Source organism: Salarias fasciatus, chromosome 15 (genome assembly GCF_902148845.1).
Source record: "Salarias fasciatus chromosome 15, fSalaFa1.1, whole genome shotgun sequence".
Classification (NCBI taxonomy): domain Eukaryota; kingdom Metazoa; phylum Chordata; class Actinopteri; order Blenniiformes; family Blenniidae; genus Salarias; species Salarias fasciatus.
In genome coordinates, this window is record NC_043759.1 from 20,199,289 (window position 1) to 20,217,305 (window position 18,017).

An 18,017-nucleotide genomic window follows, 5' to 3' on the forward strand; every position below is an offset into this window, starting at 1 on the left:
CGTGATTTCTGTCTCTTCAGTGTAAAGTGAACTTGTAGTGACAACAAAACATGCTACAATAATACTGAAATTAAAGACTTTGCAGAACTGAATTGACTAAAGAAAGAAGGATTAAGAAGACGGTGAGTAAGCATAAAGACGTGACTGGAAGCTGCAGTTTCCTGCTCAGAAAAGCGGAACGTTCAGCAAGCTGCGTTGTCCTGACAGGCAGCTGAACCCCTCCGTTTTAATAAGGCGGGTACAGCGAGCAGTTGGCCGCATTTACTTCAGTATCCTGGAGAGACGGCGGCGGTGCCGTCGTCTTCTCCGCCCTCCACCTGCTCCACTCCTCCGAGCTTCTGCTCGACCTGCTGCTCCAGCTCCAGACCACTCAGCTTTTCCTTCCCCTTCCAATCTGAACCGTTTCTAACAGTTTTGGCGAGCTCCTGTGAATTTCATGTCACATGCAACGCTGCGAGGGGACTGGAGAATCTGGGATGGATGGATGAGACAGGACGTATGATGGCGAGAGGTTAGAGAAGCAGACTTGGGATGAGAAGTTCCCATTTCAAAGTCCCACAGTGGACAGGTAGACCTTTGACCCCTGACCACCCCTCCACCGCAGCCCACTAATCGAATGGGTTAAATGCTGTAAAGGGATTTATTTCTGGTTGGATGGATGAAAACTTACAGATATCTTTGTTCAACTGGAAAAAAGTCAAAATTTGTTAGTGAAATAATTAGTCATGGATAATAATTATTGTTGAACACTCTGTCAAAAAGGACGATCCATTACATAAACTCAGACTCACGCAGTGACACATGGAGTAAGAAATATATAAAAACAGATTGAAGCTCCTCCTCAGTACTACAGAGGAAACAGCTTCCTGTGTGTTGCTCTCAAACTAAGAAACATGTTGGATTAAACCATTCCCAACTCATAACATAAAATCAATCTTCTTTTTTAATGTAATTTCAATTCATGAATCGAAAAGTTATCAATGCAAATATGATAACATAGCCTATGAATAAAGGATGAATAATTCATTCAACAAATGGCCCCATCCGATCATGTTTTGATTTAAGAAAAACAATAAATTATTGGTTTCCAGATATTTTGAGCAAAGTTTAAGCAGGTATAACTCCAACTTGCTTTGAATGATGTGCAATTTGTTACAACTGACGTAACAGGTAAAATCTAAAATATGGCTTTTTTTTAATAGAAATTCTAAGATGTGAAAAGTTACACATCCACATCAAGAGGAAGTATATGAAAATATTCTTTTCATTTGTTCAAAGAGCTCACCTGACACTGAGCTGACAGCAAGTATCCATAAGTAATGAGAGTAATGGGGGGTCTGGCCAAACATCTGGAGAGGTGGAGGAGTGGGAGGTGGAGAGAATGTAAGGATAGAGGTGTTGGAGGGCGACTCAGCGGGGAGATGAGAGCTCCTCCGGCTCCCTGCCGAGGTTGAGTAGGCCGTGACATTTCCAATTTGCTCAAATTGATCGCCAGCCAGACCCTCTCTTCCCTGCCCTCCCCGTCTGTGGTGAAACCCGTGCCCAGACTGTGGCGTGTTATGATGAATGGGCTAAATGTCAAGGACTTGAAACCCAGCTCAGATCCTCCATGGCTACGCTCCATTTAGTATTCTGCCTCTCTGGCCATGAGAGAAATTCTCTGCTGAGCTCTGGAATGTTGGTTTGTTATATTTCCTACCAAGAGATATGAATACATAGACTCAATTATGGAAACGGCGTGTGAGCACACATATTGTACATTTCGCCTTATCTCAGAGGGTTGTGGCGCTGTAAACAGTCGAAGGCTTTTGTGACTCAGAGAGCCATCAGACATGGCACAGTTTCCACTTGAAAGTCTGGGAGTTTGATGCTCTTTGGGACTGCGCTATTGAGGTGAGTCACAGTCAAGCTGTGGCACGGCGGCGCCGACGGCCACAATCAGTCGATAAGGAGTCTCGCCTACGCGCTGATCAGAACGGTGGCACGGGCTCAAAGAAACTCCTCCATAGTTAGCCGGCGGGGGGATACCTGGCACAAGGTCACACTTAATTACTGAAGCACACATCAAAGTTTGCCTTTTGGAGCCCGTGTCGCATTTGTTTATGGGATTAAGTCTCCTGCAAAGCACAGCGAGAAAGTCTGTCTTGAGCCTGACCTTCCGAGAAGCAACGGAGTCGTCTTTTCATTAGCAAGGAGGGTGGTACTCCACCCCGATCCCCCTCGCACTCGTACTTACTACATAATTGAAAATTTCCGGGAGCGCTTTCTCACTTTTCACAAGGCTCACATCTTTCCCCCTCTCAGATCTCTTTAAATTTCACAAGCGTCTGCCAAAGGTATTCTGTCCAGAAAAGAAAAGAAAAGAAGGAGATACTCCAAAGAATATACAGCACATGCCTTTGCTCAGGACGTGATGGCACTGACATAACCACCTACATCGCAATGACTTCAAAGAAAATGTAAGCCAGCCAGCTCAGCAAGAATCCTCCTACATCCTAAACATTTCAACGGGAGATGAAACCGCGGGTCATGTTCTGTTCAAGAGCTCATATCTCACTGGAGATTGTGCTGTCGCGGGGGGAAAGTGTAGCGCGCTGATGAGCGAATATGAACAGGGGCGTTCAGTGAAACCTTCCTCCTTTTCCTCACAGAGGTGCCGTTTTTTCTTTTTTTTTTTTTTTTCTGTAAGGGTGGTGAGCGGTAATGAGGCACCTTGCTGAGGTGGAGATGTATCAAACGCAGGCCTGCAGTCCGAGCCTCGCCGCTGTTTTGCCCAGCCGTCGCGCCAACACAAAGACGCCGCTTTCCATACACGTGAAAATTCACTTAACTTCGGAGCAGCGGTCCCACTGAGCTCTGCCGTGCCGCCAATGCTAACCTGATTTGGGTCCTTGGATGCTGCTCCTCCTCTTCCGCTGCAGAAATATACTTCTCCTCTCCTGCTATTTCACATATTTTTACTGCAGGACAAATAAAAAAAATAAAAAAAAGTGAACACGATGAGCGTGTTTGGCGAGGAGGGTGAAGTGGTTGCACTCAATGTCATCATCTGACAGTTTTATATCAAAGCCCAGGGCCAGACAAGAGGTCTCTCTGAGGGGAGTCTTCAATTCAGACCTTGTATATAGTCTGTTCTGTCTCAATAAGAGCCCATATTTCAGTTATTGTAAGGGTTATATATGGATTCAGCTGAAGTGCACCTGTCAGCTTGCATTTTCTAATGCAGCGTCGGCCTCTCTCTCTACGCATTCAGTGATTCTTCATGTGTGGCCTCAGTGGGAATCCCACCGGGTGAAAAGATTTTCAAACTAACCATAAATCGACTGTCTTCTACGGGAAAGTATTTACATTTGCCAAAATATATTCTTGTCACATATTGCCCATTAGCGATGATTAATTTGGATTATCACGAGCTGGAGAATAATTTACCATTACTTACAGAACCCCAACTTAATAAATGTATCAATTCATGTGACCCGGCGTTCACCTTTGACTCTGCTTGGCTCTGATTCACACCAAGAGGAATATTTGCATCTGAAAAGAAGTTGGCTGTTGAAACTGCAGTATCACTTGCCAGTGAAGTGAGCATTTTCAGTGGCGTCACTATAAAGTAAAGTACACCTCAGCATTAATCGCATCTCAAAAAATGAGTCATGAAAAGGAAAAAATATAAATATACGCTGCAATGTTATATAAGATACATTTCTTTTTCCAGATGTACCTGCGCCTTTCATAAATCTTGGCGAGCAGCTGCTGTTCTGAAGCTCATCTGTGAAGTTTCTCACACACTCCCAAATGTTTATGCAACTTTGTTTACTACTTGTTAGTTTGTCGAGGTCTTTTTAGCAACATTTTAATTATACTGTCAGTCTCTGGAGGTGCATCTATTGCTTCCAAATGGGAGGTTCTGGTGCATTTTGATATATAAATTATTTTCTAGTACAAGCAACATTATCAGCCAAACATTCCAGAAAATGCATCAATCAGAACAGTTATGATTTACAAGTAGAGCTTGCTACATAATTATGAAGTTTATTACTATTTCCTTTTTCCTGATTTCTTCTCAGCCATAAAAAAGAAAAAAAATGGGTTCCCCTGTCCCCGTGTTCTTCCTCCTGAATCATTCTTCCTCCCAGGAACACTGAAGACTGAAAACCACACCCCTACTGGCACCCAAAGCCGGGGTGTGTTTTTGTTTTTATTATGTTGCAAGACATCACTTTACAAAGTTCCAGGAGGCTGGAATGTGTCTTTTTTAATAAAGAGTAGATTCTTTTTAGCTACTAGCAACTATTCTCCATTCCTACTGAATAATAGAGTTCCTTTTGGTCTGGACCAAAACAAAAGACAGCAGAAAACTAAATGAAGACCTCAGTACTGGTAGAAATCCACACCGACTCTGCCGCCACACAGAAAGATCTGAAAGTTTTTGGACATTTTTTTTAATGATGGGCACAACCTGACATAACTGATGTGCAGCACAATAAATGCACCGACAGGCTGATAAGGGTTGAAAACAGATCAAATCGGAGACACGACACAATGTTTTTAGAAGCTAATTGGATTGTACAACTTCTTTTGGTGGAGTTTTCTACATCAAACACACCCTCCATGTTGACCAGTGACCAACATTGCTCTTCATTGTTTAAGCCAAAGTGCTACAGGGGACTGTCGAAGCAGTAAAGCCCCCCCCCCCCCCCCCCCCCCCAGCCTATATCTGTAGCTCATCACAATTTAATCAGGCTGCACTTCTTGGAACCTATGGCTCAGTTATTTTTCCTGACAAGCAATGTGACCGAGAGGACTTTTTTTAGACATGAGCGTCCTGTCTGAAGTGGATTCTGTCTAATTTGCCGAAGGAGGATTTTTTTTTTTTTTTATTCTAGCACATTTCCCACCAGTTTTTAAAAAGAAAGGCTTCTTTTTGTGTTGTCTGCCAGTTTTCTGTCTTTAAAATCAGATCCAGTATAAAGAGAAATTAATGTATTCTTGACAAAAACATGCTCATTTCTACCATTTTGCACTTGCATGTTTTCCACAACGTAAATCTCGGGCTTCTGCATTTCCGCAGAGGAGGAAGCGGTGTCCTTTGGTTGATTTAATGCACTGCTGAATGCAGGAAGATGGTTACGATGGTTACCTTGAGTACTGATGACCTACTTAAATTAAATAGGAGCATATTGTCGTTAAGGGTGCAACATGGAGGAAGGATGAGAAATGCAAGACACAGTAACTGAGTTCAAGGTAATTGCTGTAAAATGGTCTACAGAGGTAGTTTGCCTATAAAATTACAGTATATTATCATTACTTGGTCATTATTCTGAGCTACAGAGGAGCCTCGAGCCTTTTTGAAACATTTGGGTCTCAGTTTTAGTCGATGGCGTTTGGTGCTGCAGATGTTTTTTGCATATTTGTTCGGGTGGTTTTTAAATGCATTCCCTCCGACTCCCAGGAACACTCAACGCCTTCCTGAAGCAGAAGGGCCAGAGCAGCTCGGAGGGGCCCGTGTGGTCGCTGAGTGGTAATCAGGGTGACCGTTGGAAGCAGGTCAAAGTGAGCATCCATCCGACAGCGTCCTTCCAGGTGAGACTGAAATACCTAATCAATCCAGTGTGGAGCAGCCCACCCACTGCGGCGCCTCTATTCTCATCCCTCTCAGTGTGTGTGAGGTATGAGTTCCCATCGAGATGGAGCACTTTATTGATAATGAGCCCAGAAGTGAACGACATCCGCGGACACGGTTTGGTATTGAGAAAACAATATCCTTCACACTTTACCATCAGGGAGCCTAAACATTGCAGGCGGCGGATATAGAACCGCGGCGTTCTCCATCATTTTTATGGTTCCGGTTGTGGAAAGTAATTATAGCTTCGGCTGTGCTTCTGTGTCTTTTTTTATTTTGTTTCTCGAACGTCTAGCTGTTCGAATGCCATGAGCATTCTTACTTACAAATTTTGTGACATTAAAAGTTGAGACAAACTCTTGCCACCTGCTGTAATATTTTAAATGGGCAATTTAACTAAATTGCACCTTGTAGTGACTTTTATTTATGATTTTGCAGCAAATTACCATGATTTTGTTGCCCACTAATTACAGACATATATAATCATCCATAACACCATGAGCATTCATGCCATATGAAGTGAATAACAATGATTATCTTTTTTGTCGAGGAGCATTTGTCATGAGAATTCTGACCTTGAAATTAATGTATTAGACGCCGTGAGGATTTAAGCTGTTTGACGGTGAGACGACTGAGTGAGCTGAAACTGTCTGTTGCTGGTCTGCAGTCATTAATATGTATGGAGAGTGGTCCGCAGAAGGAAAAGCAGTGACCCGGTGACGGGTTAATGTGCGACCGAGGCTCGCTGATGCACGTGGGGAGCGACGGCTGACCTGTGTGGTCTGATCCAACAGATGAGCTGCTGTTGCTCACTCCACAGCCGAAGCTAATGCTGGTTCGGATATATATACTGTATGCGTCAGAATGCATGATGGCCGAGCCTGAGGAACCGCTTTGCGGCCGGAACTCAAACACAGGTTAGAGGCTAAAGGAAATCTTGATTAAATATGTTAAATGGTGGAAAAGGCTGTAACCGGACGATGGGATCTGAACAGCCACACCAACAAAGGGGCGTAACAGCCGACGCTAGAGATGAGAGGAGGTGCACACGACAATACGCCACAGACATCGGGCAGAAACGAGACATCTGATAGAACAAAGACATCAGCCGCAGCATGAAACGTGAATAAATACAACAACAGAATGACACGGACATGGCAGGGAATCTAAGAAGTACAAACACGAACCATGACTGGAACTTGTAGCAACATGACGGGACATGAAAGACAGGAGGGAAACACAGTGGGAAGACACATGGAGGAATAAGTCACGGAGGCCTTCAAAACTCATGTATGTGGATGTACTGTGGCTCTGTACTGTTGCAGCTGCGTGGCTGCAGAGGAATGTTCAGGAAGGCTTGGAGGCGTCACAGTGGGGACAGCACTGATCAGAGCACTTTGACTGTTGGCTGTTTCTCTCTCCCCGCTGAAGGTGGTGCTGGAAGGCGTCCGCGGACCAGGCATAGAGGGAGACATCGCCATAGACGACGTCACGCTGGAGGAAGGGGAGTGTCGAGACCTACCGCCCAGTGAGTCGCGCCGCTCGTCCGCCGACGCTCAGACGCCTCCCGTCCCTCTCAGCTAAAGATCCGGGCCTTTCTGTCTTCCTCCCCCGGACAAGGCTGAGATTTACGAGAGGGGGATTTAATCTGAGACAGTTGGCAGCGTTGGACTACCATCTCATGGGGGGAACATGGTTGCCATAGCAGCAGGGTTGTAATCACATGAATGATAGCCATGTTGGCTGAGTGGAGCACTGTAATTGCACTGCAGGAACAAGCTGGAGGTAAAAAATAGAAAACAGGGCACAGAAAATGGCCTGCAATTGACAAGGTGATATTGGTCGGCAGACAAACACTGTTCCTTTTGATTTAATTCCTGTTATTTATGCTCCGAGGAACATTATTTCTGAAAGCTTCTCAAGCTCAGACATCTCTTTAACATACCATAGATGAATTGGGCCAATATGTTTTCATTTTTCATGTCATTTGGCAGAAAATAACCAGGCGTCTGTAAAGGAAAATGAAAGACGGTGATCACGGCCTGCAAGATGTATTTGTGTCATTATTCCAAAATTATTACGATAGAAGTTATTTTTCAGTCGGATCCATTATGATTCAAAGCGACAGCGTTAATTCATTCACAGTTAAAGGAGTGGTCACCCAGGCTGAGGACAGAGTTAGTGCCATGAATTATGCAATTCAATCTCACATGATGAATCTTACATGACTTCACGGGATGTAAGAAGGGAAAATTGAGAAATATCTCATGAGGGCTGATCAGAGGTGACTTCTGACGGATGATGTTACTCGTGAGGAATGGTTCGGAGAGGCCAGCTCAGGATGGAGGGGAAGAGTTCGATGTTTCAGGGAGACAGTATTCACATTCCTTGCAGAGACTCAGATTTAGAGGATCACTGTCTCTTTTATGTCCGTACACAAACCAACAGCAGTGATTCAACATGGCCACTCAGCCCAACAACGGCCGCAGCCCATTATTTACCAGTTAAAAGCATACTGAGAAGCGGAGAAGCACTCAGGGAAAATCATGATGTTAAAACTCTGCCGTGGATAATTGGTTTGCTGGAAAAGTCATTTAATAGAAGTTGTGCTACTTTTATATTGTGAATCAGACGACTCAACTGAGATATTCTAAATTTGAGTCATATTCATTGAATCAATGAGATTTTTTTTCTTTGTTTCAGACTGTAAAAAGTTCATTCTAACCGTTGTTTATCTTGTATTTCACATGTAGATCTCAGTGCCAGGGCTCTGTCCACATCCTCCCATATATGGCTGCTATGTGTCACCCTGCTGGTGGCCCTCCTGGAAGGTCAGAGGTGACCCTTTTTCAGTCATCTCAGAGGCGAATATTCAGACCCACCGTCTGTGAGCTACACCCTCGGCATCCAATCACCAAAGATTCATGCATCCTGAAAGCAGCAGGGTCCCCCCCTCCATCCACCGGCGGACCGCAGAGGGGCTGAAGTCAACGGAAGAGAGTTTAAAAAAATATATATATAAAAATTAAAAAAAGTAATAAGAAAGATGCGCTAATTTTTTTAAAGAGACCTCTTTTACATGAAACTCTCCTCGGCGCAGGACTCGGGACGTCTTTACGAGCACAAAGGCAGGTGGGCGGCGAACGAGCCTGGACTTTGGGCGGAAGAGTTCGCCAGCGTCGAGGGAGGATAGTTTGTAAAGCACAAGTACAATTTTATTGAAGCTCCGGAAATCTCTTTGGGAGGCGGCGGAATACAGACACTGCTGACTTTTTCAATATGAAGTAACATTTCCCCCCCCCCCCTGCTTATGAATACATGGAATCAGACCTTTCTCTGTGTATCTTTATCTTCATTTTCTTGCATCAGATGCCAGTCTTCATCCACGTTTGTTTTTTGTTTTTGTTTTTGTTTTTTTTTTCACTCTGGCCCACCCTCACGTCACTCCCTGGCATTTCTTTATCTGCTTGGTGCTGTACTGTTGGAAAAAAAAGAGAAAAGAAAACAAAAAAAAAAAACAAAAAACAAAACAAGGACTCTGGCAACTTTTAGTTCTGTCTGCTTTCTCCCCCTGTAGCTGCCTATGTATCTTTTAACACTGTGCTCACGAGTCCAAGTGGCCGACTGACGGTCTGGTGGCAGAACAGGAAGAATCAGCAGAGGTGGAGACAGCCGGAGCAGGGAGCAGATAGAGGTCTGGGCCCGGGAGGTGGAGAGGGAGGGGAGGGGGGGGGGAGAGGAGGAACGAGCAGAGGGTAGAGAACGGTGAGATCAGAGGGGCTCGACTTGAATATTCAGTCAGCAGTCTGCCTGTGGAACAGAAGCCACTTTACTTTCTGCCATGAAACAAAGTGCCTTCAGATTACAAACCGAATCGTGAGCCTGGGTGTTAAACAACATCCAACAAATCTCTGTTCATGTTTTCCTCTGATGGGCTATTTTTTACATGTTTCTTTTCGCCCCACAAGTGCTGATGGGAGGGCTCGGGCGCTGAGCGGGAAGGGGGGAGTCGTGCCGCGCCCGGACGGCGCCGTCGTCCCGCCCCCGTGCGCGTCCGTGCGCACGCACTGCGCCCACAGCGAGCCTGCGCGTGGTTTGATGGGAGGGCAGCGCTGGCAGACCCCGAGCACAGATTTGGAAACAATTTGGATTTAAAAAAAAAAAAACAAACAACAACACACAGCAGCAACAGTGAAAGTGAGGCTCTGGATCTTCTTTTTTTTTTGTTTTGTTTTTTTTTTTTGTTTTTTTCCTGTTTTTGCAGAAAGACAGTTTGAGGATAAAGACACTTCGTCGAATGAATACCCCTCTCTCTCTTCCCATAATTCTCCTTCCCTGTGGGTGAGCATTTTTTTTAACAAAAGAAAAGAACAACTGCTGAATAAAACATTGCGTTGTACAGGGAGGAGAGTAGGAACTCTGGGACTGCAGGCTCCGCGTTCGGGTGAGACGCCTCTGGCCCCCCCCTGTCCTCCACCATTTATATGGAACAATATGAGAATAAAAAGATAATAATGACCATAATAATAGTCATGATATTTTATTACTCTAGCGAGAATGTTTCTCTGCTTTTACACAAACTGTGAAGATTGACTGTGGATGATCTACCTGAGACCATAACCTTAACCAGCGGGGTTTTTAAAAAAAAAAAAAAAATGTATTGTATAAAAGAGAAAACAAGATATTGAAAAATTCCGTTCATTGTTGGTTATGACAAATGTTTTTGAGGACTTGTGTCTTGTTTTTTTTTTTCTTCTTCTTTTTTTAATTTTCAGTTGAAGATGACTTAACTTCCTTTTTCCTTCTCGTTGTCTCCCTTTGCGTTGCTGAAATATCAAAGCCGATGGAAGCATACGAAGCAAACCAATTTGGTAAATGTATAACTTGTAAATGTAAAAGAAGCTCTATTCAAAGGTTTATGATAAATGTTTTTTATGTTGGAGTACAGGAAGCACAACATACCGTTTTAAGGTCTCAACATATAAAAGTCCATTTTATGATTCTCCGCACATACATGACCTGCCCCCTCAAATTCAGGCTTTTTCCAACACTCTGCTAGTACTTTATATTTAACAGTAAAACGGACCGTTTCCCATGGGTGTAGCGTCTGGAGTGGAAGCCTGGGTTGGTCCGAGTGGGTTGTGTACATGTGTGCGCATAAAGCTGTGTACAATAGGTGTGATACATGTAAAGAAGATAAATATGCTGAGCAAAAACAGAGCAGAACGATGAGCTTTTCAGGGCATCCTTACTATATCATTATGGTCTGTATAATGTTATTACAGAGACATACTCATGAGAAATATTATATGCTATCCATTGCTGTATTCTTATTTTTTTTAAAAAAAACATAATTTTAGACATTTTCATTTGAAATATAGGATCACACTGAATGTAAATGGAGTTCCTGGGAGTCCGTCGCTCTTATAGTCTTACTAGATGTAATGTTTTACTGAAGCATATGTTTTTGTGTGCTTTTGATGATGAGAACTTTCCAGACTTTTCTCAGTTGTTTTGGACACATCAAGAACAGAAAGTTCATCTGACTTTGACACAGACTTTGACACGATTTCCAAAATAAAATAAAAAAAAAAGAAAAAAGAACTCTCCATTAGTTAGCTGTTCTATCTTCCTGCGGTGCCACAGGTGATGAAAAGTGCCAAAGTGCCCCACGCAGTCGTCACCGTTACCGAGTGTGCACGTGAGTTTGTTGAGGTATTTTGGTAACTGTTCCTTTTACAACCCTGAGTGTTTGATCAACAGCGCTTGAGCATTTAGGCCAACGGAAGCTTGCACCCAAGTTTAAATTTAAAAAAAACAAAACAAAACAAACAAAAAAAACCAGAAGACTTTTGTGTGTTTTCAAAGATTTCAAAGTATCAACTTTTTGTTTTTGCTTAACATCAAAATTTCTCTTTACAAATCTGAACCGTTGAGAATCATGAAAACATCTGAAGTGAAAGGACTTTGTTTCTATGTGTTTGTGTCAGAAAGTTTTCCATGTTAACGTGTTTCTCATGTAGGGCTGCTGTTGTATTTTTTTCAAATGAAACCACACACACACACACGCGCGCGCGAAGAAAAATAGACAATAAACATTAACAATACCGAGCATGTAAACACATCAGATCCAGTTGTTACGACTATCTGATGACTCACTAGTCATATATTTCATTATTCATGTAAACAGGCTCAGTGACTTCCAGTTTATTACTGCCGGGTGTCTCCCAGATCGCAACCAAATCCTCTGAACTCTTTTTTTAATCAGTTTTTATTTGATTTTTTTCTCTGAACAATAAAGCAATTCACAGACTTTATTTCCCTCAAATATCAAACTATTGCTCGTCATAAATAAGCAGCCCAAGCCGCGCTCTGAGCAAAGCTCTTTTTGTGGTTTGTGTTTGCTGAATTTACATCAATATTCGCCATTCAGACCTCATTTCTACCCTCTGTCTTGATGTGTATGATTTAAAACTGGGTACATTCATGCAAGCCGAACATTTCTTTTGGGTTAAGAAAATCCCCTCTAATTTTCCACAAATTGCTTTTAAATTGCACGGCGAAGTGGAATTACTGTTTATTTCTTGGGCCCTGGCCGCGTCCCTGCTTTCCATGGCTGCGCTGGGCGTCAGCCTCTGCCCTTTGTGTACATGAGGGCTGTGATGTGAGGCTGGCGAGCAGCTCACACTCTCAGTTCTGCTCTGTTTCTTGATAAAAGTCTTCTGAGCTACTTCAAAGTGCAATTGGGCAGGATTAGCTGTTTTGGAATATGTACACAGTGCTGAAGACTTTTTTTTTTTTTTTTCCCTTTTTTTTACTGTTTGCCGACTGATTTTAACAGCAGGAGGCAGGGAGGTGTGAAGTGTTCATAAACTTAAAGAGGCAAAATGAGTTATTTCTGCACCAGTTTGGATGCTCGAGTGTAATTTTCCTACATGTGTCAGGTGTTTTTGTTTTTCGCGTCCCGAGACATTCACAGTGTGTCGTTTCTTTTCGCCGGTGGGCGTTAATGATGCCATTATTCTTCCTCGTAAAAATAAAATCAGAACAGATTTTCGTTTTCCTTCCTTTGGTACAAACATTCACACTCTGAGAGGAAACCACAGGACCTGGAGGAAACCCACAAACCCACAGGGAGAACATGCAAACTCTCCAGATGAAGGTACTAAAGCCTGCTGTAAGCATGCAGCTTTCCAAACATCTTGTATCTCAGTTTGTCGGGTTGATGCTCTGCCGTCCGTGTGTTTTCTGATCGGGTGCTGTGAAACGGCTGACGTTAGCTCCTCATTGATGAACTCCGTGCTGCTTCAAGCTGCAGGTTTTTATTGGATTGTTTTGTGATTTTCCTCGAGTGCAATCATCGTCTACAAAGAATAGCCTCAAAATATCCCGGAGATCATGACAAATACGACTCCTCGCTCACTTGTCAGCTGTTTCAGATATCCGCTTTTGGAAAAAAAAAAAAAAACCAGAAGAGACGTTTTCCTTTGATACTGTTTGGTATATTTAATTTGATTCGCCACCTTTGTGACCTAAATGTTACATAATGTTCATGATTGATCTGGAAAGGAAACTGTCAAATCTGGTAGAAGCCTGGAGAACTAAGGAAGCAAACAGGGTCTTGTTTTCAATGCTGTTTCATTTTAAATTCCCTTTAAAAAAAAAAAAAAAAAAGTCGGTTGTTTCATTTGTGCATTAATGAATACATGAATGAATAATGCAGTTGTGCATGAATGTACCCAGTGCTTACATTAATACCATTAAAATGAAGGTACTGTAGCATTTAAGGACGTGGACCGTCAGATTGAACAAAGCTGCTGCAACATGTCGAAACTATTTCCCATTTCTTTGGCGAATTTGATTAAACTTCATCCATGCGAGCAGAACCGTGATTAAATGTAATTTATAACAAAGTGTTGCTCTCTTCCTGCCTGGCAACAGGGCGGCATACCTTCAATATACAATCAGCCACATGTGGAAAGGATGGGAGAGCAACACCTGCTGTTAAACTTCTGCTTTCTCCAACTGGAATTCAGTGAGGAATGAAATCCAACCAGAAACTCTGTGTTTTCCTCGCTGAGCTGTATCAATAATGACTTTAGACTGTGAAAAACCATCTCGCTCCCGGGGTCTCTAAAAGGAACAGTCCCAACATTTCTTTCTGAGTGGAAATGTTCTCATTTTCTGTTCAACCTAAGAAGGGCTTTGTCACATTGTGCCATCCACCGCGCTGTTTTAGCCCCCCCCCACAAAAAAAATAAATAAATAAAGAACCCCATTCCGTTTCACTCGCCGTGATACAGTTGTAGCTCGTCGCCCTAATTATCGCCGTGCCCGCGCCCTGCTTTCTGGGTGTTGATTCAGCAGAGCGAATCGGTGCCAAGGCGGGGAGCATTGTGGGAAGGCACAGCCAGCTCGGACTCCCCCCCAAAAAAAAAAAAATTTGCGGTCGCATTGAATTTGGCAGCCGGACAAAAAAAGAAATCGCTCGAAAGATTCCAGCAAGAACAAAATGTCTGTCACATTAGAACTTGAAGCACTGCGAGTGCGGGGCGGGTTCGTCTGAAATCAAAATTGCCACTTTTAATACGGCGGGTTTCTCTCACCTCCAGACGGCAAAGCGAGTCCTCGACGGGAGGCCGACTGCAGCGCCGCTAAGTAACCGCGAAAGGTAGACACTTTTCAAAGATCTCATTTTTACTCTGTCAGGGGAAGAGGCGGCGTGTCCTCATTCGACGGCACGGCGAATGCTCGGCGTGACAACTGCACCCGGGGGGGGGGAGAACCGCCGCCTTTAGGTATCAAATCTCACTGCTGTGGTGCAGATCCACTAAAGAAAAGTTCAAAACCTCCTCCCTCAAAAAAAAAAAAAAACAGTCAAATCTGATGCTGCGATACGGAGGTTGCAGCGAAAGCATTGTTTCAGTGATGTTATTTATCTGGTTCTGTGCCAACACCCTGTAATGAAGACCTGTCACTCTTCTCTGTTTTGTGCTCTATATTTATATATGATCAGGCTTCTTTTTCACTGTATTACTTTGGATTTATCACCCTATTTTTCTTTTTTTTTTTTGTTTTTTTTGTGCCATACCTGCAACTAATGACAAAAATAAAGAAAAGAAGTATTTTAAGTGCCGTGTCGGATAAATTTCACACCAAACTGTATGAGATTAAAACCTAATAGAGCAGAACACAATAGGATGAATTATAATATGCCGCAGTGTTTTGTATCCTTACTGCCTCGAAACAAATCCTTTTGTTTCTGTGGCTTACCTGTACTTGACACCTCCGATGCCACAGTTTTTTTTTTTGTGTGTTTTTTTTTTGCGAAGAGAAAGCAAAGCTATTCCCACAGCGGCCACCTGTCTTCCACTCAAAGGGCCAGAAAAAAAAGGGGGGAAAAAAAAAAAAAAAGGAAAAGCTTTTGTGTTGTGCAAATTGTTCCTTTGACTGTACTTCCCAGTCTTCGCCTCTTCTGAGGAGCCTGCTTGTTTTCCTCTCAGGATGGAGAGTGTGCAAGCTGATTGTGGCAAGAAAAGGACATCTGAGGGGGAGAAAAAAAAAAAAAAAAAACCAGAGGAATAACAATGGTGTGCTGGACGGACTTGAAAGTCATCCAAAGGTTATTCAGCGGGGGCCTCGACAGCGAGGAGGGCTCAGAGAGAACCTGATCGCCGGCGACTGTACACCAATCCACTGTTTGTATGATTTCCTTTCACAGCAGCAAGAAAATCAACAAACCCTTTATTTTTGCAAAACTAGACGGAAGATTAATGCCTCTTGTGTGGTAAAACAGACGATTACATAGGAAGTCTCAAAGTGCGCTGTAGGGTTTTCGTCCTCTGTAAACACTCTGGAGCCGAGGAAAGACTTTAAATGTAGCAGCTGGAGGCGGGAGCACGCATATAAAACTAAAGTTTGCTAAAGGAATTCAAGAAACATCAAAAATACCAAAATTTTGCTGCAATAAAAACTTATGATGATAATAAAAAGGTCACAGTAAGAGCGTATGTTCTCAAAATAAAGACCAAACATTCTGATGAATTAGGGATTGAGTTTTAACAAGTTATGTTCAAAAATGCACCAAATGGATAATAATGGATGTATTTTTTATTCTATACAATCTATGACTCATCCCTCAAATACCTTCACAAATTAGCCTGAGGCTAAAGGTCAGCCACACGGACCTCCTTCCACGGATTCGTCCACCATCACTTGAACCTTGAGCACAAAAGGGGAGCGCATCCAGAGGAGGACGCGCTCTTTTGAAAATTGGAAATGCATTGATTTGCATCTGTAATATGCACAAGTGTCTTCGGCGCATATTATCATATTAATTGCAGTTGTCTGGTGGTGTTTTCAATAAATAAAGGAGGAGGAAAAGATTCCAGTTTTATGATGATCCCGAAAGCAGTCATTGATGCTGAGGTAAAACAAGACTTTGGTAAAAGTGAATGGATTTATTTAGCTGTAACTGAGAAACAGGAACATACATATATGCACGCACACAAGTATCCAGGTTAGCACAGTTTCAAGCTCTATCAGTTTTGTGGAAGGTTCACGAGGAAGGAAATGCGAGTTCGACCTTCAGGCTGAACATCAGAGAAACAGTTTTGAAAGATAATATTCCTTTAAAGAAGCTGTAAGATAAAAACAAGAGAGGGAACATAAACATGCTACAGACTGCAGCTCCGGATTCTTTCCAGCGTTCACAAATATAACAACCGGCACTTTCACACTCTGTGGTTTGCACCGATAATAACTTCTTTGCGTGTTTTTATCGCAGAGACCTGCATGCTTCTTTTTTTTTTTTCTTCTTTTTTTTTGAAAAACCAGATTTTTTTTTTCTTTGTGGCATAAAAGGAAATGACTGTGACAGACTTTTAATGCAATAAAACCAGACCTCACAGGAAAGCAAACAAGCACAAAGGTGTTACAGAGCTATATATGTTCTGCTCTCGTTTTCTCATTTTCTACTGATAAACACATTAAGGCTTGTCAGGATTATCTGTTCGCTCTGTTGTCGCTTCTTGGTGTGTTTGTCCTCCATACTGCCCCCGTTTCCACCTCTGTCCATACACCTGAAAGGCACATTGTTTGTTTTTATTTTTTTATTTTTTTTTTTTAGAAATGGAGGGATCTGCCAGTGGTGTTGTTTGTCAGCCCGATACCCCGGGGGAACAGCGGGAAAGCGCTTTATTGTTTATGAGATGCTGATTTTTGTCATCAGTCTCCCTTTAGCCTGGGGGTTTTCCTAAGGCTGCCCGCAGATTTAGAGGATGCTATGGCTGTGTGTGTTTGCGGAGGACGTGTGGGCACACATACTGTATGTGCGAGTCCTCTGGTGACAAAACACTGAGTTGTTGCTACAATATTTGTGCCGTTTCCCCCGTGGTGCTTTTTGCAGGAGTTTGTAGCTCTGTGATGGGCAATCAGGAACACGTAACGCCGAATTCCTAATCCAGCGACGTTTTGCCCTGAATAGGTCCACTTTGCTGATCTCCACGAGTTGGTCTCTTTGAGCAAATGCAGATTCATGTTGGGGAAAAAAAAAAAAAAAAAAAAATCACATCAACATCACATTACCGAGTTCCCTCCATTTCACTGACAATTACGGTGAAGAGAACTGCTCCTGGTAAGTGGAGCTTATTTATTCAAAAAGGTTGTTGGGTACACAATCCAAACATTGTTCCGGCAAACAAGCCACTAAAAGTAATTTTACAGTGTTTTAGAGGCACTCTAAAGTTTGCCCGTGGCCTTTATGATCTTGTTTCTTTCCTGCGTACCCTCTGTGAAGCGTGACAAGCCTCCTTTTTTGTCCAGATAATAAGTTACTCCCATAAAAAATTCAGATTGTTTCTGCTGCCGATAACCCCTCGTAGCATTTGGCCTTTAAAATCCCGAGCACTTTCAATTACCCCGCTGCATGTCCCATTCGTCCACTCCCTTATCGCCTCCCTCCTCCGTCTCGGCGAGCCAGAGGTTGCCCTGCAGATCCGCATTAGAATGCGCACCTGGTATCTCCAGCGCTGAACAATGCCATTTTACATTACATTCTATTCCCTTCTCTCCTTGCCATGCGCCACAAAAGCACTTTGTTTACAGGGCCACCGCCGCTTTCTGGACGGACGGGGAAAATGTCATGGAATGCTAATGGTCTGCTAATTCTCCTCTGACAGGGCTCCCCATGTCACTCAGACAATATCTATTCAGCCGTGCCGGCGGTGTCAAAGTCATTCAGGCGAACGTGGGATGACCACATCTGCGGACAGTGCGGCGTTGACAAGGCAGAGATCAATACAAAAAAAAAACAGGCCTCGTTGAAGCCCTATCAACATGTGCTGTGTTCGGACTAATTTATGTTCATCCAAGATGATTGAAGTTGATTGGTTAA

At 43.1% G+C, this 18,017-nt stretch overlaps 1 protein-coding gene across 4 annotated transcripts in view; it reads left to right on the forward strand.

Moving 5' to 3' along the window:
• Window positions 1-8,634, forward strand: part of LOC115401948 (MAM domain-containing glycosylphosphatidylinositol anchor protein 2) — a 183,010-nt gene extending 174,376 nt beyond the window's left edge. For all 4 annotated transcript variants that reach the window (XM_030110342.1, XM_030110344.1, XM_030110343.1 and 1 more), the window contains exons 16-18: window positions 5,453-5,583; window positions 7,055-7,151; window positions 8,377-8,634. In XM_030110342.1, coding sequence (XP_029966202.1) covers window positions 5,453-5,583; window positions 7,055-7,151; window positions 8,377-8,465 — 317 coding nt within the window. In that variant the 3' untranslated portion in view covers window positions 8,466-8,634. The remainder of the gene's footprint in view (window positions 1-5,452; window positions 5,584-7,054; window positions 7,152-8,376) is intronic.
• Window positions 8,635-18,017: the final 9,383 nt, after the last annotated feature.